General features: G+C 34.8%; 1 protein-coding gene across 1 annotated transcript; it reads left to right on the top strand.

Moving 5' to 3' along the window:
* Nucleotides 1-16,446: 16,446 nt before the first annotated feature.
* On the top strand, nucleotides 16,447-24,745 carry LOC123523407 (uncharacterized). The gene is made up of 5 exons (XM_045301090.2): nucleotides 16,447-17,036; nucleotides 17,423-17,659; nucleotides 17,903-18,155; nucleotides 21,627-21,851; nucleotides 23,481-24,745. Exons 1-5 carry the CDS (start codon nucleotides 16,701-16,703, stop codon nucleotides 23,747-23,749), a joined length of 1,320 nt encoding a protein of 439 aa, XP_045157025.2. The 5' UTR covers nucleotides 16,447-16,700; the 3' UTR covers nucleotides 23,750-24,745.
* Nucleotides 24,746-25,640: the final 895 nt, after the last annotated feature.

Below are 25,640 nucleotides of genomic sequence, written 5' to 3'. Positions count from 1 at the left end.
AAATCCTACCCAGAAATGTGCAATTTCACCTTTCTACTACAAAGTCAAAAAAAAAAAAAAAAAAAAAAAAAAAAAAAAAACGAAAACAAATTCCCTAAAGTTTTACTATACGTTTCGGTATTACGAGAAAATTTGACCTTAATGATCGCATTATAACGATACGACTTTCTTGTAGTAACGATATTATTTATTGTAATAGCGTAATATTTTGTTTTATCACATGTTTGACGTCGCGGGAGTGTTACAAAGCTATTAAATAAAAACGATAATACACTAGTGTAATAAAGCTTTGACGTCGACGTCATTTATTGTATAAGCGACGTCGGTCAAATTGTCTTGTTTATGTAGTAAAAGAAAGTCGAATCTTTGATGTTTCGACAAGAAAGGCTAACATGTGATAAAAAGAATATTACATTTGTGACTTTCCACATTGAATTTATTAAACACGTTGAATAAATTTGATAAAATGCTCGGCAGAGCCTCGAATTTTATCATTTTATTCAACTCGTTTCATAAATTCAATATGAAAAGACACTCATGTAATATCCTCTATGTAAAAACGAGATAGGAAGTCGTCATAACGAGGAAAGATCTCGTAGTTACGTGATACGGGTAATTTTCTTGTAATAATGATAGAAAAGTAATAAGATAGTAATTACGGGATAAGAAGCTCATTTTTCCAATGTTGTAGTTTGGAGATTGCTTCTGTTTTGGAAAACACCAGATGCATTGTCACTGTAATTGGTTTCATGACTCTAGGTGAAATATTTTTAAGATATATGCAACAAAAACTTTTACGTGTATTTTTCAATAAGTCAAGGACCATAACTCTGGTCTGGCTGAGTGAAATCCCAAACAGAACACCAGGTGCACAACTTCACATGCTATATGATAATCCTCTAATGTTTTTTGACTATGTCAAATACTTATACATGTGACAGAAATTTGCGTACGCCTTATGCATATTTTTGACTTAATCAATGGCCATAACTCCGGTCTGACCGACAGAAATCCAAAACAAAACCCAAGGTGTACAACTTTACATGCTGAATAATATTCCTCTTATGTTTCATGACCCTAGATCTAATACGTTTTAAGATACGTGCAAAAGAAACTTTTATGCACTTTTATGATATATTTATGACTAAGTCAAGGTCACAACTGTGGTCTGGCTGAATAAAATCTCTAACAAAGCCCCAGGTGCACAACTCCACGTGCTGAATAATATTCATGTAACGTTTCATAATCACAGGTCAAATACTTTTTGAGATACATGCAACACAAACTTTAAGGCCCTTTTTATGCATGTTTTTACTAAGTCAAGAACCATAACCCTGGCCTGGCTGTGTGAGATCCAAATTAAAACATCAGGTGCAAAACTTCACATGCTGAATAACAGTCCTGTGAGGTTTGATGACTCTGTGTCAAATACTTTTTTGAGATATGCATGGCACGAATTCGGACGGACAGACGGACGGCAACTCTAAGAACCCCCGCCACTCAAAAGAAGCTGTTGCAGAAAGTTCAAGTCAAGCAGTAAGATTTTCCTTCCTAACATAGTAAAAGCAGAATTTCAACAGAAGACAAAGAATTTAATTAAATTTTATTTTCATAAATTAAGCGATTTTTATGGTAAAATATCATTTTCTGGGAATGTCTGTTTCATGGTTTGATTAAAAATGCTGAATAATATTTGAAAAATATACATACGTTTTAAAATGTCTCCACCTGGACCCGTCATTGTATTAAATTACTCGACTTATATAAAACTGCAAAATTCAGCACGGACAAAGCATGGGCAACTACTGACACACGTATCATAAGGCTAAGTTAAATTTAAGTTTTGTAAAGGCACTTCAAAACATTCAAATGTACCAAAACGAATTTTTTAAAAAACTTTTCTAAGAATGAGCACTGAATATCATCAATGTTAAAAAAATCTTTTATTTGCAATAAACCGTTACATGCAATTTAATTTTAGCTCCGTCTGACTTGTTTTTAGTCTAGTACAGAGACACAAATCAATGATTTGTCTTTGCCTTAACGAGGACAATAATACAGAAATTTTATAATATCACGAAAATATTGACTTTTTCGTGAGGACCATGTTTTAAGTCAAAGAAAAGCCTCAAACTATCCATTATGTGAAAGGCGCGTTGCGCCTCGATTTGTCCATTATTTCACATAATGAACAGTTTTCGTCTTTTCTCCTTTACTTATAAGACAGTGACCTAATATTCTCTATTTCTATATGCTGTATGTCTTCGAGGATTAAACTGAAATGTGTATGATGCATAATCATGCGCAACGTCAGTGCAGGCGCGGATCAAGAGAGAAAGCCAGTTTATGTATGCTAAAAATGATATTTTATGGAATACGCAGATTAATAATTCCACAAGTCCTAGGCCTTTCCGTCCCGGCCAAAACTGGTACGGATACATTTTTTGTTTACATTGGACCCTGAAAATCATATAAATGATCTCTGTGTTTTACACGATTTCCCCGATTTGTGAAGGCTTAAAATCGGGTTACTTTTTTCTCTTGGTTGGTACCGCGTAGACAAACATTAATTTTTATCTGATATGATGTAGGGAGATTTATGTTTCAAAACGGCAAGTTCCGTCACCTTTCCACTTTAAAAACTTCATAGCTGTTTCTTTATATCAAACCTATTCCAATAAAGTGCTAATTATTCCGAACTTCAGTTTATAGTTATCCAAACCGAATTATTAGTTTGCTTGGGGACATTCTAGGCTTCCAATGACTCTTCTTATACATTGTAGGTGTTTGTTTTTTGTAAAAACGCTTTTACTTAATAAAAAGCCTACACTGTACTATGTGGAATACCGTTGCACAAAAGTCAAGCCCAAAATGATTTAATAGAAGGAATATAATTAAAATTTTAATTGTACTAGTACAATATGATTTATTATTCATTTATGAAATTCAATGTTATCCGTTTGAGAATGATATTGTGATGTACATCTGCAATTGCCCACCATTTGAAATAATATTAATTATAATATAAATATAGTTTATTTAGTTTACACATAAAAGCATAATTGTTAGTCAATTAAGTTAAATATTTCAATTCAAACTTGAATTTGGCCTCGCATTTATTTTTATTCTACTGAAGAAATGTTCTAAATTGTTCGTTACTTACATCTAGAGTCATAGTTGCATTTTCGTAACTGGAATTCCGTTGACAAATTACAGGCATTGTTAAAACTGCGTACAATCAAAAGCAAGCAAGGCAGAGTTTCAAAAGTAAAATAAAAAATTTCCCGCCGATAATGGCTGTCGAATTCTTTTGTTTATTTTGGGGACCTCCAAGAGCTAAATGTTAAAAACACATAAAATTGTCACAGTTGATTACATTTTCATTTTGCAGTGTAATTGTCTAACCTGAATAAGTCTAGTTATCAGAAAATCAAAATGTTCGGAATTTCCATGATAATACTGTTAAGTTAAGTTAAAACATGTGGAAGCATTTTCCTTGCTATTACTGGTGTGAGCAGCTTACTTAATAAATTTATTTGTTTATAAGATATATATCTAATGCATCTTTGACAATTTGACCAGCAATGAAAATAAATACACAATCTGTGGTAAATACCATATAATAGGCATAGGAAATAGAGATAAATATAATTGTACCTTTATTAATCCTACCTGTTCTGTATTACAAAAGTGCTTCTATTGTGACATTTTTACCATAAGTAAGCTGACAAAATCATATGAAGCAGGTTTTAAAATGGTAAATCAAACACATAGGAATAAATCCTAAATGTTTTTGTTGTGCAAAAAAAGGTATGATATTGTGTCTTAAACCGTTTTCATTTTCCACTCAATTGTGTAATTGCAAGGGAAGTAAACTAATAGATATCTCTGCTTATAAGTACTGGCCTAAGGCAAGAGTTGTCATTCTTTGCGGATCACAACTTTAAATTAAATATCAAAACTTCTGTTATTGATATTAACAAAAATTTCACATTAAATTTTGTAAAATCATTTTTGGTTATTTCAAGGACAAAGAAATCAATTTCTAGACTTTATCTAATGTATTTCTATCGTTGAAAAATTTAGGGTCTATCTCTATTTATAAACGTGAACATATTTTTGAGGCCCTAATTAAAGGCAACCCCTTTTATTTTTAAAACAATATGTACACACATTGATAGCATAAATCAAGTAATAGCGCATAATACAGTTCACCAAGTGTTCATCAAAACATGAATAAAACATATCAAATTTTCTAATGTCTTCTACTACACATTTTTAAAATCAAAATTCCGGGGAGGGGGTGGGTGCCTGGGGGGAGGGGTTCGGGTAAGGGAATGCTACTGTCTCATATTACCTACTCGAGTTCTTGATATATAGATGATTAAGCTAAATAGTGTATTGCAAGATTAGAAGAGACGCAAGACAAAGCGGGTGGGAGAGGGGATTATAACTCTAAGATTCTCATTATTCCTCTCAACACTAGTCCTGCTTACAATGACTCGTATCGACAGGAGACAGGACACTAAAGATAAAATTGAAACGAAAGTGCTCAAAGTCAATGCGTGAAATTATCCTTTGCCTGATCTCAACATTGCAAATAAGACGACAGACAAAAGGTATGATTCCTACAAAAAGCTTTGACATATTTCTTATCAAGTACAAAATATCGAAATATGAGTAAGAAATATGGCCGTCCAAAAACGTGAACTTTTTGAGACTCTAAATACCGCCTGAACTTTCTCCCAATAAGCAGGAGATGGATTGTGTGTACTTTGCAATGCACAACGTAATTAACGCACCCCGCAATATTGTGATACTTTTACCAAACTAAAATATATGTGAAATAAAGGTCAAACTTAGAGTAAAAAAAGGCGGGGTCCTCATAATTCTCATTGTATATTTATGACCATATAGGAACTTTAGTCTTTTAGTTCGAACAGATTGCACTTACGTCAAATATAAAAAGAAATTACAGTAGATTTTTAAGATATATATGAAGGACCTTTGAAAGCATAGAACACAACCAAGCAAACTAATAGCTGATATGGTCTAACTTTGTCTGCTCATGAGTGGTATTGAAATGTGCAAAATCCCTTACGCACCTATCACCGACTTAAGCGGGGTTCTGTTTAAAGTTTGATTAAATGGAAAAACTTTTTGACATTTTTTTCCAACTGAGTTGTAATTATTACCAATATGATTAATGCTCTTTGTCATATTTTCACAAACCGCTTTGTTAAATTTAAGTAACAAGAACATTCTATTTGAAGTCACGATAAAAGTCTTTGACTGATTTCTAAAATGTTTTTGACAGGACAGAAATTTCAACTTTATTGTACTAATTAATACTAATTAGAACTTGTGTGTGATCTGAATTTTAGAAGGCCGCAAAAAGCCATTAGGTCCTTTTGTTTGCTCGTTGATAATCTTTCAGTGTAATAATACAAATTATTTTGAACTAAATATAATTTACTTTACTTGTCAAGAAAAACAGTGTTACAGCGCTGCTAACGTCGTTGCTATGCCGTTGACATGCGATTCGGAACACCTCTAAACAGTTACTATGCATTTGGATACATTATCTTTTACCATGCCGAGGTTGGTCCAATCAAGCAAGCCTTATATGTTTATTTAGTTCGATTAAGCCAGGGAACAACTCTTTTGCGGGTAACGGTATTTAAGCCTGAAAACCCCGTGCAAATCCCTCATTCTGCTTTCAACCGATACACAACTATATTAATTGTTATACACAGTGTTCAGGAACGATATAAACTTTAGAGAATATGCCCCGTGGTCGAGGAGTCCGTCTAAGTGCTAATGTAGGCTTACGCCAACAGGGACCTTCTAGGAGGGCTGCTGCAGCCCGTCAGCCTAACCAGGACGCTGCCGTAGATGCTGCACCTCTAGCGAACGAAGAAGCCGCCTCCACCAAACAGTCGCATGGGTGTCAGACGGACCCGCCACCCATGGGACCCACCGAAACCCCTCGGGAAGAACTTACTGGGCCAGGAGACGACATCTTGCTGCAGCCTGACGCTGGTAGGTCAAATTTTATTGATTTTGCTGATGTAATTAGGGAATCTGGGTTATTACCTCCTGAAACTAACCAATCCAGGCCGGATTCCGATGTTTTGAATCCAGGTCGCGGCATGAGTAGCCCAGGAGTTAATACTGCTAACTTTCCCCAGTCCTTATTCCAGCCCGCTTCCAATGCTTTATTAAGTCCAGCAGACATGCGTTTGTCGGGGGATAACCTTCCAACGCATGTTCCCTCTTTGATTAAGCAGTAGATTTGTAAAGGGGAATATGTTAACTTAGCTCTTCTTTTAAAAGGGGCGGTAGAGTTAGCTGAGTTTTGTAGCGACAGCGTTCTCAGGTTAGTAGGTCTAGACGGCCATATTGAGTCTTCTAAAAAAGAGTATAAGGAGAAAATAAGCTCTGTAGAAAGATGGACAGATGCGTTTATAATTTACGCATCAATTTACCTATCTACTCATTCTGACAAAGTTTATGAACTCTTGCATTATATGTACACAATAAGGGAGTGTGCAACACGTCAGGGGGGTCACGCATGGAGGACCTATGACGAAAAGTTCCGTCAAGCAATATCGCCTTCCCCTTGGTCTGTATTGATAATGACCTATGGTGGCGTTGCATGCAGGTGCGGAACAATACCAGGCCTTCAACATCGTTCAGTTATAAGTGTAATGATTTTAATCAAGCTAGCTGTAGATGGCCAAACTGCAAATTTCTTCATAGCTGTAAAATATGTGGCGATTCACATCCCGCTGTGACCTGTCCGAGAAATCAGTCACAAAACTTTCAAGTTAGTACGCCGCCTTCTAAACCATTTTGAGCCCGCCCTTACCACCGACCATTTAGGGGTCAAGGCTAGGGTCAACCCAATAAATAAATCTCTCACGAAGCCATGTAATCTCGATGTATCTAATTTAGTCTTTTCACCAGTTGACGTTTTAGTTTTAGAAAACTATCTGCGGTCCTACGATCAACACGAGGCAGCATTTTTGTTGAAAGGTGTCAAAAATGGGTTTCCTTTACAGTATAATGGGACTCGTAAAGCTAGAGATTCGCCAAATCAGAAGTCTACAAAATTGAACCCTGATATCATTCAAAAACAAATAAACACTGAAATTGTAGCGGGTAAAGTTGCGGGACCTTTTAAGGAGCCACTTTTTCCTAATTTGGTTATTTCGCAGATAGGCCTCGTTTCGAAGAAAAGCCCAGGGGAGTTCAGAATGATCCATCATCTTTCCTACTCTCCTAGGGGGTCGGTTAATGATTATATTGATCCGGATTTATGTTCCGTTCAGTACACAAGTTTCGATAAGGCTGTCAGACATTGTAAATGGTTTAAAGTAGACATTAAGAGTGCATTTCGTTTAATCCCGGTCTCTCCATCGGACTTTGAATTGTTAGGGTTTCGTTTTGGTGAAAATGTATATTTTGACAAAGCTCTTCCTTTTGGGGCGTCAATTAGTTGCATCGATCACTTTCGAAAGGTTTGCTACGTTTCTAGATGTTTTGGCTAAATTAAAGATGAAATCGGAAAGTTTGATACATTATCTTGATGATTTTTAGGCGGTGCGAAAACCACCGAATCTTCTGCCTTGGCCTTAAACATCTTTAAAGCGACAATGCTTGAGTTAGGGGTGCCTTTAGCACAAGACGAAACAGTAGGCCCTGTTGAGATTTTGGTATTTTTAGGCTTAGAATTGGATTCGGACGAAATGGTTGTTAGAATTCCCCATGAAAAATTACAAGAAGTTGTTAAAAAAATAAAGGATTTGCTATCTAAACCTAAAACAACTTTGAAGGCGATGCAGTCCCTAATTGGCTCTCTGAACTTTTGTTGTCGGGCTATTGTCGCTGGCAGACCTTTTATTTGCCGCTTGATAAATACCACGTGTGGCCTTTCTAAACCGCATCATCACATCCGAATTAAAAATGAAGTTCGCCTTGACCTTGAAATGTGGTTAACTTTTCTTCAAAATCACAACGGTATATCCGTATATCATGATCGTTACTGGGTCACAAACGAGGACGTTCTATTGTTTACTGACAGCGCGGGTGGCGAAGGCATGGGGTTTGGTATTTATTTTAAGGGACAATGGTGTAACGGTTCATGGCCGGATTCGTGGCATAATTCAGGCATAACTTCAGATATTACAGCACTGGAGATATTTCCTATTGTTGTAGCTCTATTCATCTGGGGTCCAGAATTAAAAAACAAAAAAAATCAAGTTTAATTGCGATAATTTCTCAGCGAGAAAAATGTGTTTTTCGGTGCAAAATGGCGGACAAGCGTTTACATGTGTCACGGAAATTTTAAATTTCTTCAAAGTAAGTGTGTTTTTCTTGATTTATATCCATAACGATTACGTCCATGTTGTGGTAAGATTTCTTGTCTATCGTCGACTATCAACCCGGGGTCAATGATTTTCGATGTAAAAAAGTTATTGAAGGGACAGTGGTGAGACACGGCCGCAGAAACCTTTCCAAACTCACTTTATAACTGCTTTTCTTACATAAATCTTGTAATTTTCGCCTTAGTTACGTTGTTGATCGTTGCATTATCATTTGTGCTCCAATTGTTATACTAAAAGCGAATGCTAAAGGCCCTCACGCCCGATATTTTCAGGTATAAGCCAGTTTTGGTATCTTTCGGGTTGGTTTAAGACGATTTTGTATCTACTCGGGAACGTCCTTACAATCCTAGTGAAGGTTTTTAAGATTTTTCATAATGTTCTGTGAATCCAAAGAATATAATGGTAATAACTATGAAAGTCAAACTAGAATCTAAATAAGCACGTGCCAAATTGTAACTTTCTCAAATTCTAACCATACTATGTTGAATAACAACATTAATTTAGATATATGTTTCTTGTTATTACCAGGACATTCGTATGGTCTATATCTTATTTGTATCTGAACGCAAAGATGAATCTGAAAAATGGGTTATATATATATTTGTACTTGCAGATTAATCATACGAAAGTATAAGAGGGTATTTCCGAAGAATCTTGTGGCTTAGTCACGTGAACATTATGTCTTACTTTTCAATAGACTCTTTTAAGTTTTTGAGTGTATTTAAAATGAAGTCCAGAACAAGGGTAGTTAAAAAAATGTGTATAAATATTAATAAAACGAAGCGCTAAGTCTGCGTATATTTAGTGTTGTGTGGCCTTTGTTTTATTTGTTGTTTCTCTTGTATATGCATACACGTTCACTTCCCGCCATTCTACACCAAATTAATATTTAAAGACGTAAGTAGCGGGGGAAAAAACATTTTGAAGCAGAAACGGTACATTTACGCTTTTACATAAGGAAGGATGAATTCAGTTTTTGAAGGAATATTGTATTATTGTATGTATTATTTTATTAAAGGTATAATAACAACCATTCACACCCCTAGCAACGGCTCAAGCTGAATTCTACTATAGTAATATTAAATGTATTCCGTGACCGAAAATGACCATAATTTCTTAGCCCGATTTCTGAGGATTTTTATGGGAAGGGTTTACCTAAGACTATTTAACAGAAAAATTGTAAAGAGCTTTATGAGAGCTCGTGCAAACTTTGTCCGATAATCGGCGATTTTACATGTGTGAGCAGAGCGAGCGAGAAAAAAAATGCATTTTTTTCACCCAGAACAAAAGACAATTTTAACTCTGCGATAGAGACAAAAATGCATATTTTATATTTTTCACTCAGAACAGAAAACAAATTACGTATTCGAGCATAGTGAGCGAGAAAGAATGCATATTTTTCACCCAGAACAAAAAATAAATTATTTATGACAGCGTAGCGAGCGAGAAAAAATCATATTTTATATATTTCAGTCATAATAAAAGAAAAATAAGCGAGCGAGAAAAAATATATATATTGCACTTATTTTACCCAGAACAGAAGACAATCACCTATGCTCTGGCGATTTTAGAGATCCGCTAGTGATAGTTATTACCATTATGGTCTTTACATTCACAGAACATTATGAAAAATCTTAAAACCTTCATTAAGATTATAAGGACGTTCCCGAGTAGATACAAAGTCGTCTTAAACCAACCCGAAAGATACCAAAACTGGCTTATACCTGAAAAAAATCGGGCGTGAGGGGCTTTAGCGCCCGCTTTAAGTATAGAAAATGGAGCATAAGTGAAAATGCAATGATCAACAACGTAACTAAGGCGAAAACTACAAGATTTGTGTAAAAAAGCAATTATAAAGTGAGTTTGGAAAGGTTTCTGCGGCCGTGTCTCACCACTGTCCCTTCTATAACTTTTTTACATCGAAAATCATTGACCCCGGATTGATAGTCGACGATAGACAAGTAATATTGCCACAACATGGACGTATTCGTTATGGATATAAATCAAGAAAAACACACTTACTTTGAAGAAATTTAAAATTTCTGTGACACATGTAAACGCTGTTCCGCCATTTTGCACCGAAAAACACATTTTACTAGCTTAAACCACCGATGGATATTTTACACGTCCTACCCCCTGATATGTATACCTTGGTTTAACCTTAACAGAACACCTGGACTACAACTTGACAGCTAAACTGCTAGCTCAATGTGCGGGTCGTGCCCTAGGGCTTCTTATTGCAAAGTACAAATCTTTCGGTGGTCTACCCTATGACGTCTATACAAACTTGTATTATTCTTGTGTTGTACCAGTCATAACATATGCATCTTCTGTGTTGGGTGTTCGATCGTTTTCATGCATAAATGCTGTTCATCATAGAGCTATGAGGTTTTACCTCGGCACTGGGAAATATACACCTGTTGTGGCAATTCAAGGTGATATGGGCTAGAGACCAATCACTATTGATCAGTGGAAATCAGTTATTAACCACTGGAACAGATGATAGAGTAAATAGGAAAATATTTAACTGGTCAGTCCATAAAGGCAGTACTAAATGTAAAAACTGGCCATGTATTGTAAAAGACAAACTATGTTCTATGAATTTAGATATGTATACTGTTTTACCTTTCCAAAAAAACAAGATGTTGAATGATATATGTACCAAACTGATGTGTACTCATATTGCTCAGTGGCAAATTGATCTAAATAGAGCTACGAGTGTTAACGGCACTAGCAACAACAAGCTTAGAACTTACAGGTTGTTTAAGAATACTTATGAAACTGAGCTTTATTGTAAATTACAATTACCATTTTGTCATAGGTCAGCACTATCCAAATTCAGATGCGGGGTTGCACCCCTAAGAATTGAAACCGGAAGATACGTTAATTTACCTCTTTCTGAAAGGACATGTCCGTTTTGTACAAACTGTGTCGAGTCAGAATTGCATGTACTGTTTGAATGTCATTTATATGCATCACTGCGTGATAAACTTTATAGGAAGGTTCAGTCTATAGATGAGGGTTTTGATAGTATGTGTGATGATGATAGATTGGTATTCATGTTTACTCACCCAGACATGGTCAGAATCCTAGCTAAAACCTGTAGCGAAATCTTAAAACTGAGAAATAACACGCTGTATAGTAAAAATATTATTCTATAAATACTTATTAGCTCGGCTTTTCGAAGAAAATGTAGAGCTATTGCACTCGCCCCATTGTAGACTTAGGCATAGCCGATGGTTAAAAGTTTTAGACAGAGTCAAATATCTCTGTTACTATCAAAACTTAAAAGTTATTTACTATAATAGTCCAATACAGGGGAAACAATCTTCATACCCTTGATTCTAAGTTTGACAGAGTTATGTCCCTTTGTTTTAACCTAGTCCTTTTGTTGAAGTTTTATCCCTGTTACAATTAAAGCTGTTAAACTGAAACTAGAAATGGTTACCAATGTCCACACTATAAAAATAATCCTCAAAGCTCTGATTAGAATTTTGACAGGTAATGTCCCTTTTGTTGGCAATGCTTCAGTTCATAGTCGAGCACTGAAAAGTCTAGCTTTCCATTTTGTGGACCACTCTAATTACTTTTAGAAATGGAAATGATTTTTAATTGAAACGGTATATATTTTTAAATGGAAACAGTGTAAACAGGTATTATTTTTAAATATAGAAATCATTTTTAATTAAATGGTACATATTTTAAAGTTAGCAGTAAAACATTCCCAGTGTACATCTAATACTTAAATTTGTTGCTTTCTGTATTCTTTTTGAAGTTTAGGTGATTGTAATTAGTAATTTTATTTATCTCTAGTCAAGTATACTAGATACACCTCAAGAGTAGACATAACTCATATTGATATGAATAAATAAATAAAGTAAAATTAAATAAATAGAAATACAGCAAAGTTATTAAGACCACTCGAGGGACTGATAAAAAGTGGTCTTATTAACGAGTCGGTCTTATTATGGAGACCCTACAAGATGATACTCAGAAAAAAAATCCATGTTATAGAATAAAACTATGTTTGTCAGTTAATCTCTAATTCATTGCACTAAAGCAATGATTTTGAAACATTCATATCATATTAAAGTAAAATTTCGCTCAAAACATTATTAGTTTAATTACTTGCTAATCCGAAAATCGGGTACAATTACCACTTGCTGCAATTCCAATTATCTAATTAATTTATACATGTGCCGAATCAATGACTTCATTTTCGTTACATAGTTTTAACTGAATGAACAATCAGTTAAAGCCACATGATATAAACAAACAATAAACAATCAACTTGCCATTACGCGGTCACTTATTTTGTTTTTCACACGTCTCTGCCGCATGTCGTAAACCGTCCTTAGGTAATGTTGCAAAATGAAACAGTCCGTGCATAACCGCTTATTAGTTGACACTCGATAATTGTTGAGCGGTCGCATTAAAGAGACCAAAAACAACACATTCTTTAAAAAGTGGTCGTATTACGTAATAGCGGACTGGTTCATTTTCAATTTCTTTATTTCACTCAGATCATGCAAATAAACATGACAACATGAGGTAATAACACAATTATAAATGATATACGAGGCTGAAGAAAACAATCATTACAGTGCATATATATAAATATAAATATTGCGGGAGAGCACGTAATACAACCTATTTCTACAGAGAAAGCTAGAGAGAGAGAGAGGTTACAAATTACTTCAAATAAAAAGTAAGTGACTTCATTTGAACTTTATGATAATTTCTTTAACAAATAAACAAAGTTTCTTATATTCTGAAATGTTTACAGGATCCGTGTTCATTAACAAATCTAGGCTATGTATATTATGTTTCTTTATATACTTAGGGTGTAAATAGCGTTTCCGGCTAATAGCAAAAGAGCAAAAGAGGGACATTCAAATATGTAATGAAATTCATCGCCAATAGATTTTTGGTAAGTTGTACAGATACGGTTGTTCAGTGAAATATCATTCCAGCTTCCAGTTTCTATTGGCAACTTGTTTCTAGTTCTAAATTTGATAATATATTTCAAAAATTTAGATGAGTTTTCACGAGATATTTTTTAAAACAAAACTGGTGCTTGAAAAGTCTATAGTTCATACATTTACTTGATTGTTCTACAGTAGAATACCATTCATTTAAAAATAAGTCTGACAATTTCAGTTTTACTGATAATGTCAACCATTTATGGTTAGGGAATTCATGATTATTCCAAATATTGTACATTCCACATTGAAATAGGATATTCTGAACACATTTTAACCACTGAAATCGTAATCTTGACACTGTTTGACAATTCTTGAAATTGTTTAACAGAAAACGATACAATAAACATGGCAATTTATGATATCTTGGTATAACTAAATTAGACCAATACGAGGTCACTCATTTGATATCTATGTTAGACATAGTGATATAAAACAAAGTCACTTATAATTCTAATGTTATGAATGACTGTGTACTGTTGTTTTTTAATGTTTTGATTATTTTATGTGCATGTATTGTATGTACACAGATGAGACTATAATAAAGAATAAATATATAAGGTTTAACACCGGTTTCACCATACACCATACAGTTAGGTGTGCTTGACTTTAAACTTATAGGTATTTTAAAAACTTAAGCTGAACTCTTTCTATGCATTCAATGTTTCCATATCCCCATATCTTTCAGCCATATAGTAGTACAGGCTTTACAATTTTGTTAAATAGATCTATCTGCATGTCAATAGGTAATTCTAACATTTTACTATTTTTAATAAGGCTATACATAGCTTTAGATCCTTGTTTAGCAATAGATAATTTTGCTTTGAAAAAAGAGCGACTTCTGCTAAAAATAACCCCTAAATATCTATATTCGTCTACAATTTCTAACGATTCATTCCCATAGGTAAAATTATATGGCATGCGTCGACCAGGGTTGGCATGGTATTTACCGGTGCGGTAATTACCGGTGGTAATTCCCGGTAATTCCCGAACCGGGAAATACTCCTAAAAATTGCAAAAGTGGGAAATACTGGGAAATACTCAAATTTTCAGCAAAAAAAAAGTTTATTTTGATAAAAAAAACCCACAAAATATCTGTTAAATAACTAGCATTTGCATGCACACATACACTATGGCAAAAATCATATTATATTCCACTGTCAGACCCCTGGTGACCATGAAAATTCCTTCATCACCAGTCCAATTCCTCTTTAGACCTTAACATGCGGAAGCAAAACACCAGTTTTGCTGCTTTTTTCACTCCAAGTCTATTTCTAAATTTTGGTTGAATGACAGCAAAATTAGAAAACACACTCTCAATGCCACCAGAGCTAGCTGGCATAACCAGAAGTTTTTTTGCTAGTTCACAAAGTTCCAGACACACAGTTTGTGATCGTTCCACAGCACGCCACCACACTGCTGGCTTTTGTAAAATACATACCTGGTTTTCCAGTTGAAGGACTGCTCATCTCGAAGAAAGATCGTTTCTTAGATGGTGTACTTGATGATGGTTCACACTCAGATAACTTAACATGGTCAATATCAATATCCGGCTTTGGAAGCACTTTGACACATTTAGTTCTATGAGTCCTTAATCTGTCACTCTTTGCACTGACAAACCATCCACAGTCTTTACACTTTGCTTTTTGTTTTGAGAAAGTGAATAAATGCTCAGAGGTTTGACTGATTAAATTTTTGGGTCAAATTTACAACGAATGTAAGGCCTGAAGAGTATTCCCCAGTATTTCCCGGGAAATACCAGTATTTCCCAGGAATTACCAGTATTTCCCGCAGTCCCGGGAAATACGAGTACTTCCCGTCTTTTTGCCAACCCTGGCGTCGACCATTTGAAAAAACAAGAACTTAAGTTTTTGTCGTATTAAGTACCAATTTCCATGTATCAAAATATTCTTTGTAAATATTTAACGCTTCTTGTAAGTCAGTGGCTGTTTCAGCAACAGTTACAGTATCGTCTGCATACAGTAAGAAAAAAAAGTTTTACAAAATCTAAAGTAGCATCATCTGATTCATATTCATGCATGTTGCATATGGTACCGGAAACATTGCTATTGTTGAAGTAGTCATATAAATCATTTAAGTACAGTGAGAATAATAAAGGTGATAGATTTTAACCTTGACGTACTCCAATATTACATACAAATTTTCGGACCTTGCGACCATTAAATTTTAGAGGAAAAAATCGGTTCTTTAAAAAACTGCCCGAATTAACGGAATGGTCTCATTTTCGGACCAGTCGTTAATCGGAACTTTACTGTACTCCTTTCAAGAACCAGTTTTAATATATTTTGTACACTGGAAAGGTTTCCTGAAATGCTATTTTTTGTTATTTGTACAAATGCTATTGTATTTTTTGATATTTGTACATACAAATAATACTGTTGTTTTATGTGCTGTATAGTCTCAAATAATTCTTATAGAATGACTGTATACATGTATATTTGTTTATAATGTATATGGATGAGACCGGAATAAATAAATATAATATATAATACTTGCATATTAAAACTGGCAAGGGTCTTTTTATTTAGTTATACACACATTTTAACATTCCAGGGCTTTATTCCGTTTGTATAGATAAATATTTTTATCTGATATTTTATTTCCATTTTTTTTCAGATGTTTATATTCTAGTTTAATTAAAAACTATATCGAAGCCTCGATTATGCAGAGAAATATTTTTTTTATGGTGAAAGTCAAACTGTATATGTGTAAGTTTGCATTCTTTTGTTCTTTCATAACTGTTTAATGAAACCATGTAGTCTTTTTTGTCTTTAACAAGAAAAACAATAGTGGAGCACTTCCAATTAGACTTAGGAGATCAATTTAGATACAAAAGAACAAGTAACGTGATAATGTTTATGAAAAGCTAGATGATTATTTCCTTTATTTAAGTTTTTAAATGGTTTATTTGATTTCTAGTATCGTATCGCTTTACAGCTTTCATTGTTTTAAACAATGTTTGTCTTTTTGATTAATGGCCTTTGACTAAGACGTTATGTAATGTATAGCTTGCTCATAGACAAACTGCTGACAATTGTATTTTGGGGGATTTAACGTCGCACCGACACAATATCAAATCAGATATATATAATGTATATTATTATTAGGAATATATCGTATTAAATTGGAATCATCCGTATGTTGTTTTTTTACAATGTAAAGTGATAAACATTTTTTTGAAATAATTAGACATTAATAATCGAAGTGGAAATATATTGTAATACTTCTCTTGTTTAGAAACACGTATAACGCTAGAGAATGATAAATGCTTTTTCAGATTATCTAAATAGATTTCACCGTAATTAAAATGGCCGAAGGTCGCAAAGTCACAGTATCCGACATGGATAAAAAACGGCAAAGCTCGTCTTCCGTAGATGAAACTGAGAATCAACCGAAACCAGGGCTCTATCGCACATTTAGTTTGAAAGACGTGTGGAGAAATAAGAAGAAAATTCCCAGAGGAAATCTGGAAAAGGAGTTAGTGATCTGTAAAGAAGAATTATCAGAATTGCAAATAAAAGTAGGAGAAGAACAACAAGCAGCTGAGAAAAATAAGAAAAGGTGTACAAATTTGCAGCAACAACTTAAAGATGCAAACGAAACAATTAGGCGTTTGGAAGAGGAAAAAAGAAAAGCAATAGATGTATGATATCATTTCTGAAGTATTAATAACTAATTCATAGTTGTTACAAGGTCACTTTATTTACGTTACTACTTTATCTGTTACTTGAACAATAACAGTTTTCAAAATTTTATGATTTTATTTCATTCTTGTATTTTCAACTGAAATACATTTGCTTTGATTAAAACTACGCACAATACAGCAAGGCTGGAGCATTGTTATAAAGCACTTTATGTACTGGATATTTAGCCTTGTTTGAATAATTTCCATTGTGTAAGAAGTTCATGATTGTTTAAAACACGCGTGCATCTAATAGGTTATTTTTCCTTTTTTCTGTCATATCGATTTAATTGATCCAGTATTCCGTTCTTTTGAAGTAAAAATAATTTATATGTTTTACTTTACAGAGCAAAAAAGAACAGTCAGAAAAGATTGAAACGATTTTGCACAATAACCCTTATTACGTGTATATTATGGGATCGAGGAATGTACAAATAGGTGACGACAACACAATTGTACAAGATGAAGGCAATACAGAACAACTGGTCGCCGAGTTGGAGGAACTGACAAACAAGCTAACATCTGCAATACAGACAAATACGCAAGAAAGAGCGGAAGATGAAAGAAAGCTTAGGAATTATGATGTATAAAATTTGAATTTACTTTGACACTTCTTTTAATATTTGTACCGCTTTTCTTTACAGACGAGTTTTAACATGTTTCTGAATATTTCATTTCCTAAATTAATGTTTTACCTAAAAGTCTAAATTTAGACAGGACAAAAATTTTCTTGAATTCAAATTTATGTGTTTGTTACATATGATTCAATACTAGCATTTTGTAGTTTTATTCACAAAATTAAGCTAGTATGATTTCGTTGTTTTTAGGTTATGTTTAAAGAGTTCAATAAAGGTCTAAACATACTAAAGGAGTCGCTCAAGACACTTGACAAGAATACATTCAAAAAGCAGCTCAGTCGTGACAGAGAACTTCTTGAAGTCTTGACATCGGATCGTACAGATGAAAACGTCATAACCGACGGCATTAGGCTTCTTAGGAGATTTATAAATGAAAATATGGATATAACTGATCTTCCGTTACAAACAGAAACTGCGATAACAAGACTGGTTAACAAGTTTGGTATGTATTTTTGAATGAGCGCATAAAACATTTAGCCATGGTTGTCACAATACAAACAACTCATTATGTTGCAATATGTGTTTCTTACAGACAAAAGTGTTAAAGTTAAAATTAGTCCCTTTTATCAAAGTTTTAAATAATTCACAGCAACATATATCTTTTCCTAGTTGCCTAGAATTGTTTCCATCGATATCATTTTACGTAAATGACATTAGCACCAAATGCATTCTTATTAATAGCCTTTATATTTGAGATAAGTTCCCGTACTTTAGGAAAGGCGATATTGTCTTATACTTAGCACACATTACCCATTTTGTACGGATGTAGAAAGTTCCTGAAGCAAGATAATAAAGTCCTTTACTATATATCTATATAGATTTGGTAAAATATACGGCTTATATTTCAGACAGAAAAGACATCTGTAGTGTATCTTTTGTATTGTGTGTTGCCAGACATGCATGACCTGACACAGATCCTAAATATGACCACAAAAACGACACTCACTTTTATCATAAAATTGATTAAGATACATTTAAGATTTCGTTCCATAACAAACTAACAAACAAAACGGTTGGGGCATATAATAAAGAATTATTACAATAGTAGCACTCTTGTGGCATTTGCAAGGTCAGATCACACTCGACGCTCGTGCACCTCGTGTGATCAGACCTGGCGTAATCCAATCGATACAGCATCCCAGATCAAGTTACTATTGTAATAGCTTTTCATCTTATATTAAATAAACTCTAGGTAGAGAACTTGGTTAGGCGTTGTGTTTTTTACGATGTATTTGTGTACTTAAGTTCATTGGTATATTATGTTTCCTTTATAAACTCTATCAAATATATAATATAATGTATTCCCACTTAAGTTTTTCTTCATATTCCCTTTAATGTTACTTGTGTCTTTGACTTTAACACCTTTAAATATATTTTCGTTCCGGTGATATGTATTTGGAATGCGATTCAAAACCTTGTAATCATATCTATATACATCAATACGCCACCGTGTTGCACTGTGTTGTACTTTATGGGTGACTGTGACCTTTGAATGTGGACTTGAAAAAATTAAGGATTTTAATCAAGTAGAACAATAGAGAGAAGAAGATAGGCATCTAACATTGCAGTAGAGTAAAAACAAGAATTTTTGCAGTTTTCTGTCATTTAGAATATATTGAACAAGAAACTGCTGCATGACACCTTGTCATTGCGCGTAGTGGGGTCGGGGTTTGTCATTAAATGTTCAACCCCTTGTAACGATGCTAAATAAATACAGGGGCCTCCGTGGCCGAGTGGTTAGAGTCGTTGACTTCAAACCATTTGCCCCTCATCGATGTGGGTTCGAAACCTCATTTGGGGCGTAGAATTCTTCACGTGAGGAAGCCATCCAGCTGGCTTGCGGAAGGTCGGTGGTTCTACCCAGGTGCCCGCTCGTGATGAAATTGTGCACGGAGGGGCACCTGGGGTCTTCCTCCACCATTAAAGCTGGAAAGTCGCCATATGACCTAAATTGTGTCGGTGCGACTTTAAACCCAACAAAATAAAATAAAATAAATAAATACAATTTTAAACACGTTCTTTATCTTATTCTGTTATCCTGTGTACAGATGCTTTCTAACAAAAAATTAATGGAGCAACTCTATCATTTTGAAAATACAATAGGTTGTAAGAAAAGTGCGGTTATATTTGTTTAGAACGCTTCATTTTATGATGAATGACCTTCATGATAACGTACCTGTAGACTGTAGATCACGGAAGTTTTAATATAATGTTCATTGTATAGCTTGAATTCCGATGAATTTTCAGTCATAGTTTAATGCCTTTGCATTTTATTCCTTTGTTGCCAGCCTCGCACAAACCCTACTATCAACAAGACAAGACAGTGTCAAAAAATCTCCCCAATGAGAGACTCTTACATTAGTGACAAAATACCAGAAAACATATAAATAGGTTAAATATAAGTATAACTACACCAATGTACACAAAAATTAAAGTCAGAGCATGCAAGACAAATTTTCTTTCGACTCCCTCCTCCCTCCGTCCATTTTATTTCCTTTCCTTTTGTATCAATTAGGAGAAGAGCACCAGTTAAGTCTTACTTTATTAAGCCCCCTCACTTAGCTCAATATGGAGAGCGTCGGTTGATGGATCGCGGGGTCGTGAATTCGATTCTCGGGCAGGGCGTAATGTTCTCCGTGACGATTTGATAAAAGACATTTTGTCTGAAATCATTCCTCTTCCACTTCGGATTTCTATGGGAAAGTTGGCAGTTACTTGCGGAGAACTTGTACATAATCCAGGAACACTGGTTAGGTTAATTGCCCGCCGTTACATGACTGAAAAACTGTTTAAAAAACGGTGTTAAACCTAAAACAAACAAACTTACTTATTTAGTCATCTCACCATCAAATAGAAAAGCGTAGCGAGTAAGAGTTGAAGGGTCAGTCACCAAACATGTACTGTAAATTACCATTTTCGCATTGTATCATCTTTTTATGAACCTTTTTATACAAAATAAGATAAGCATTATGTTTAATTTTCGGAAGTTTATTAACTAAATCCCCATAATATACGGGTGAAAGCACTGATTGCCACACGTTCAAAACCGTTACGGGATTTTATCTGCCTTTTCGTGTTTACTTGTGAAATTCAAGTCGTATTTTTCACAGAATTTATATAAGTATATAATAAAAAGTATACAGTGCAATAATACAAGTACAGTTAAATAACGAAAGAAACCCCGTACCCTGATAGCAAATGAACTAAACTTCGCGCAGAAGTGTTTATAGCTGAGGAGGGCATTTCAGATGAATCTAGTACTAGTACTTTGTAATTTGAAAAAAAAAATGTTTTAAAAGTATTAATTTTGGCATAGGTATTTTAGATTCCTGGCAAGGATGTGGCGGTGGTCTATGTGGGCTAGATTTTATCTGACTTTTTACAATGAGGGAGGTGTGGAAGCAGATAAAAGTGATATGTCGTTCAAACAACCGCTGGGGGCCTCCATGGCCGAGTGGTTAAGGTCGCTGACTTCAAATCACTTGCCCCTCATCGATGTTGGTTCGAGCCTCACTCGGGGCGTTGAATTCTTCATGTGAGGAAGCCATCCAGCTGGCTTACGGAAGGTCGGTGGTTCTACCCAGGTGCCCGCTCGTGATAAAATAATGCACGGAGGGGCACCTGGGGTCTTCCTCCACCATCAAAGCTGGAAGGTCGCCATATGACCTATCATGTGTCGGTGCGACGTTAAATCCAAAAAAAAAAACTATTTGAATTCAGAATAAAAGACATTATGTAATAATACGCATTTTAGCGACGTTTATGATTTTATTCAAGAACAAATCACTGAGATATATATCGTTTCGATTCTAACACGTTATCAAGAATTATTACTCTACATATATGTAATTAAAAAATACCATTTATATACTCTATTGAAGTTTTACTATTTACCGTGTTATTTCAATTTCAGGGAGCCTCAAGTGTGACTGTCAGAAGTTTGCTGAGATTCTAGAAGTTGACTTGTCAAGATTATTATCTGAACCTAACGAAAGTATGCCTGCTCTTGAACACTATTCAGAACTTGATAGCAGAATGTGCGAAAATATTCTGGTCCACTGGATGAAAAAGTCTCGAGATAATGACGCTAAGAAGCTTTTAGAGAAAATCATGATTTATGAATCGAAAATATCTACAGGTTTGTAAACCATGCTGTATTTTCTATTTCACCTGTGTAGTGTTTTATGAAACATTAATATAGCAATACATTTACTTAAGCATGGTTAAATAAAATTGTTACATGTTTTGTTTTGCCAGATATTGATTTCTTCGACAGCGTATATGCCGTGTCCGGTTACCAACAAACGATATAACTAACTTAAATTTTCCTCCGGTATTACCTCTATATGCCCGTAGATCTACCGTAAAAACTAAATGAACAAGTACAATATACATAATAAAAACTATATACCCGACCAATAGTTGCCATTACATCTTACCTCAAAAGAGCACTTAATCACAAGAAAAATATGAAAGTTCTGGGATAAATCTATTCTAGCAAAAATAGCAGAAATTAATACCGAGAATATTCATACTGTACCTATTGTACACACATATGACAACATTTCAAATACCACTTAACCATGTTATTTTTTTCAAAGACACACTAATTACTCTTATTGATATATCAGGCGAGGCAGCGTATATCGCGTATCCTGTCACCAACAAGCAGTGTAACGACTTTTTCTTGCCGACCACTCTTTACTTTCATGCTGTAATAAACACATTTTGTAAATAACGAAGTTTCTTACAGTGCAGACTGCAGTCCTGCAAGCATGTTTTGGTCATCATGATTTTTTTTCTAAATGATTCACACAAGCCATAAAATGCACAATGAACTGTATTTTGACTGAATAACAAAACACAAAAGCTCATTTATACAGGTTATGAACTGGTTTAGATAAGAACACAAAAATCATCAAATCATCAGATTTAACGATGTCTTGAAATTTCGGTTTTCATCCCGTCTCTTGTTAAATCCTTTATCTTGCACGTAGATCAAATGATCCTACAACAGACTGCTGAGTAAGAAGTAGGTTGATTCCTTTGCTTTACGACGATTTAACATAAATTCTAACACGACTTGACTCATTTTCCTTTTCAACAAAGAAGACTGACATTTGTGTGTTATTTGACAACAACTCACTGTTCTGACGTCACAATTATTATTTCATAGAGTGAAATGCCATAGCGGCGCGTTGGTAAAACAACAACAACAACAAAAAAACAAAAAAACAAACAGACAAAAAACAGGCAAATATTTGATGGACGTAGTCAAGGATATATTTCAAATCCTTGGTAACGTGCTAGAATTGAAATAATATATCTCATTTAGTGATTTGCTCTTGAATAAAATCATTGTTTGTCGTTTCGATGCGTATTATTATATCACTAGGGCTGCGGTCTCATGATATAGATCTAATTACTTTGCATAAGAACTCTAAACAACGATTTTATTCAACGACAAATCGCTGGATGAGATATATTATTTCTTAATCAAGATTTCGGATTTATTAGCAGGATAAGGAATATTTCCTGTCTACACGTGACGTCTGTGGACCAATAGAAATACAAGAAATTTATAGACGGCGAGATAATTATATATACTCAGCCGCTGTGTACGTGTATATATTTACACATGCAGATATTTTCAGTTGGATTGCTATATAGTCGCACTTTCAAAGAATTAAAATTGCGTTTTATGCTAGACTTTTGTTCTTGTTTCGTTTTAAGTATAATCATGATCTAGGCATTGGTTCAATTTCAGAAATGGTCAAGGAATTTGAAGACGAAACAATCGGTTTACAGCAAAGCGTATCAACTCAGATGCCTTCTTTGACGCTGTCGGAGAACTCAACAGGTTCAATCTATATACCTTCCGACAATATTTACAGGGGACAAAGCCTACAGGGACTTCCAGATAGGCGTTCACAGTTTATGCATCAGCTTGAAGGGCTTAAAATACTCGTAGACGTTCAACAGAAAGTAAATGATATCCATGGAAATATGTTCAGAGTCACAGAAACTAGACTGTGACCTAAAATAATTCAAACGGTAGTTAAACAGATTCTTAATTCTTTTGTGTATAGTAGAATTAATTGGATTACTAGTTCAATAGTGCTGAAAAAAACAACATAAAAACAATACAAACTAGAGTTGTCAAAGGAGTGACGAATTATACCCCCACAATACGGCCTTGTCACAGAACTAAAACAATGTCAAAGCAGAATTTGCTTGACCTTTGACCTACTGACCTCAAATTCAATAGGGGTCATCTGCTGGCCATGATCAACCTCCTAATCAAGTTTTATGATCCTAGGCCCAAGCGTTCTCGAGTTATTGTCCTGAAACGGTTGAAATATTCCGGGTCACTCTGACCTTTGACCTTTTGAACTCTAAATTAATATGGGTTATCTGCTGGTCATGACCAACCTCTCTATTAAGTTTCAATATCCTAGGCCCAAGCGTTCTGAAGTTATCGTCCGAAAATCGTTTAACTGTTTCGGGTCACTGTGATCTTGAACTGTAACGTACCGACCTCAAAATCAATAGGCGACATTTGCTGGTCATAACTAGCCTCCTTATCATTTTTCATGATCCTAGGCCTAAGCGTTCTAAGTTATCATCTGGAAAATGTTCAACTCTTCCGGATCACTGTGACCTTGATCTTTGACCTACTGACCTCAAAGTCGAACTTGACCTGTATTTTATGATGTTACACCTGTGTACAAAAACTTATGATCCTAGGCCAAAGCATTCTCAAGTTATCATCCGGAAAACGTTTAACTGTTTAGGGTCATTGTGACCTTGAACTTTGACCTACTAACTTCAAAGTCGAACTTTGTGTTCCATGATGTTACACCTAATTACCAAAATGTCTGATTCTAGGCCAAAGCGTTCTCAAGTTATCATCAGGAAACCGCTTAAATGTTCAGGGTCATTGTGACCTTGACCTTTGACATACTGACCTCAAAACTGACCGACAGACTGACCGACAAGCCCACTCCTATATATCTCTCCCCCCCCCCCCCCCCCCCCCCCCCATTCACCTCCGCCCCCAACTTCGTTTTGCGGGTGTATAAATAAAGCATTCATGTAATTCAACAAAAGCTTAAATAGTCATCAAGATTACACAGTCGATACGAGCTTTGAAAGCAAATGGTGGTTTTCTAGATTTTGATATCTACATTGGTGGCCATCTTGTGGATTATTACAAAAGAAGTCTTAAAGTGTGATAATTTCACTTCTGGGTCATTAAAACATGCATCTTATATATACAAATTATCCAAAACTTCATAAATCCGAGTACTGGTACACTTTTGAAATACATAAATTTTCGCAACACTACTTCTACTGGTTTAAATTGTGAGGCATAAGCGATTGATAATTAAATACCGATTACTTGTTAAACTAGTTCTTTTTGTGAAATGACAACAATAAGCCTTTCATATATTTTTCTTAAGTTGTTACCATTGCAACATTGACAAAGGACTAAATTTTCAAGCAAAGAGATCTTTCAAAAAAATTACAACTGTACAAGAACTAGGTACACATCGTATAAATACCATATGTTTTGAAGAAATGTTGTAGAAAACTAATTAAAAAAATTAGTAATTAAAGGCACTCGCTACAGTTTTTCCGGACGGGTCGATATTTACCCCAACACCGTGCCAATTTGGTTTCGATGTAGCTCACTGCAGTATTGGTTCGGTCTTCTGCGCATGCCCGGAAGTGATCATCTAATGTCGCGTACGGCAAAAAATCGCAAATTATTGTATGTTCGCATGCATTTAATGTACAAAATGTATAATATACTGACTAAAGGTTAGGGTAAGTATCACCATGGTTACAAAATATATACATTTAAAGTACTTTTAGTTCAAATTGCTTCAATCCGACATATACTGGAGTCTGTTATTTATACCAA

The sequence above is a fragment of the Mercenaria mercenaria genome, chromosome 3 (assembly GCF_021730395.1).
Source record: "Mercenaria mercenaria strain notata chromosome 3, MADL_Memer_1, whole genome shotgun sequence".
Taxonomy (NCBI): Eukaryota; Metazoa; Mollusca; class Bivalvia; order Venerida; family Veneridae; genus Mercenaria; species Mercenaria mercenaria.
Note: the sequence above shows the minus strand (reverse complement) of the source record. Positions and strands in the feature narration are given on the sequence as shown.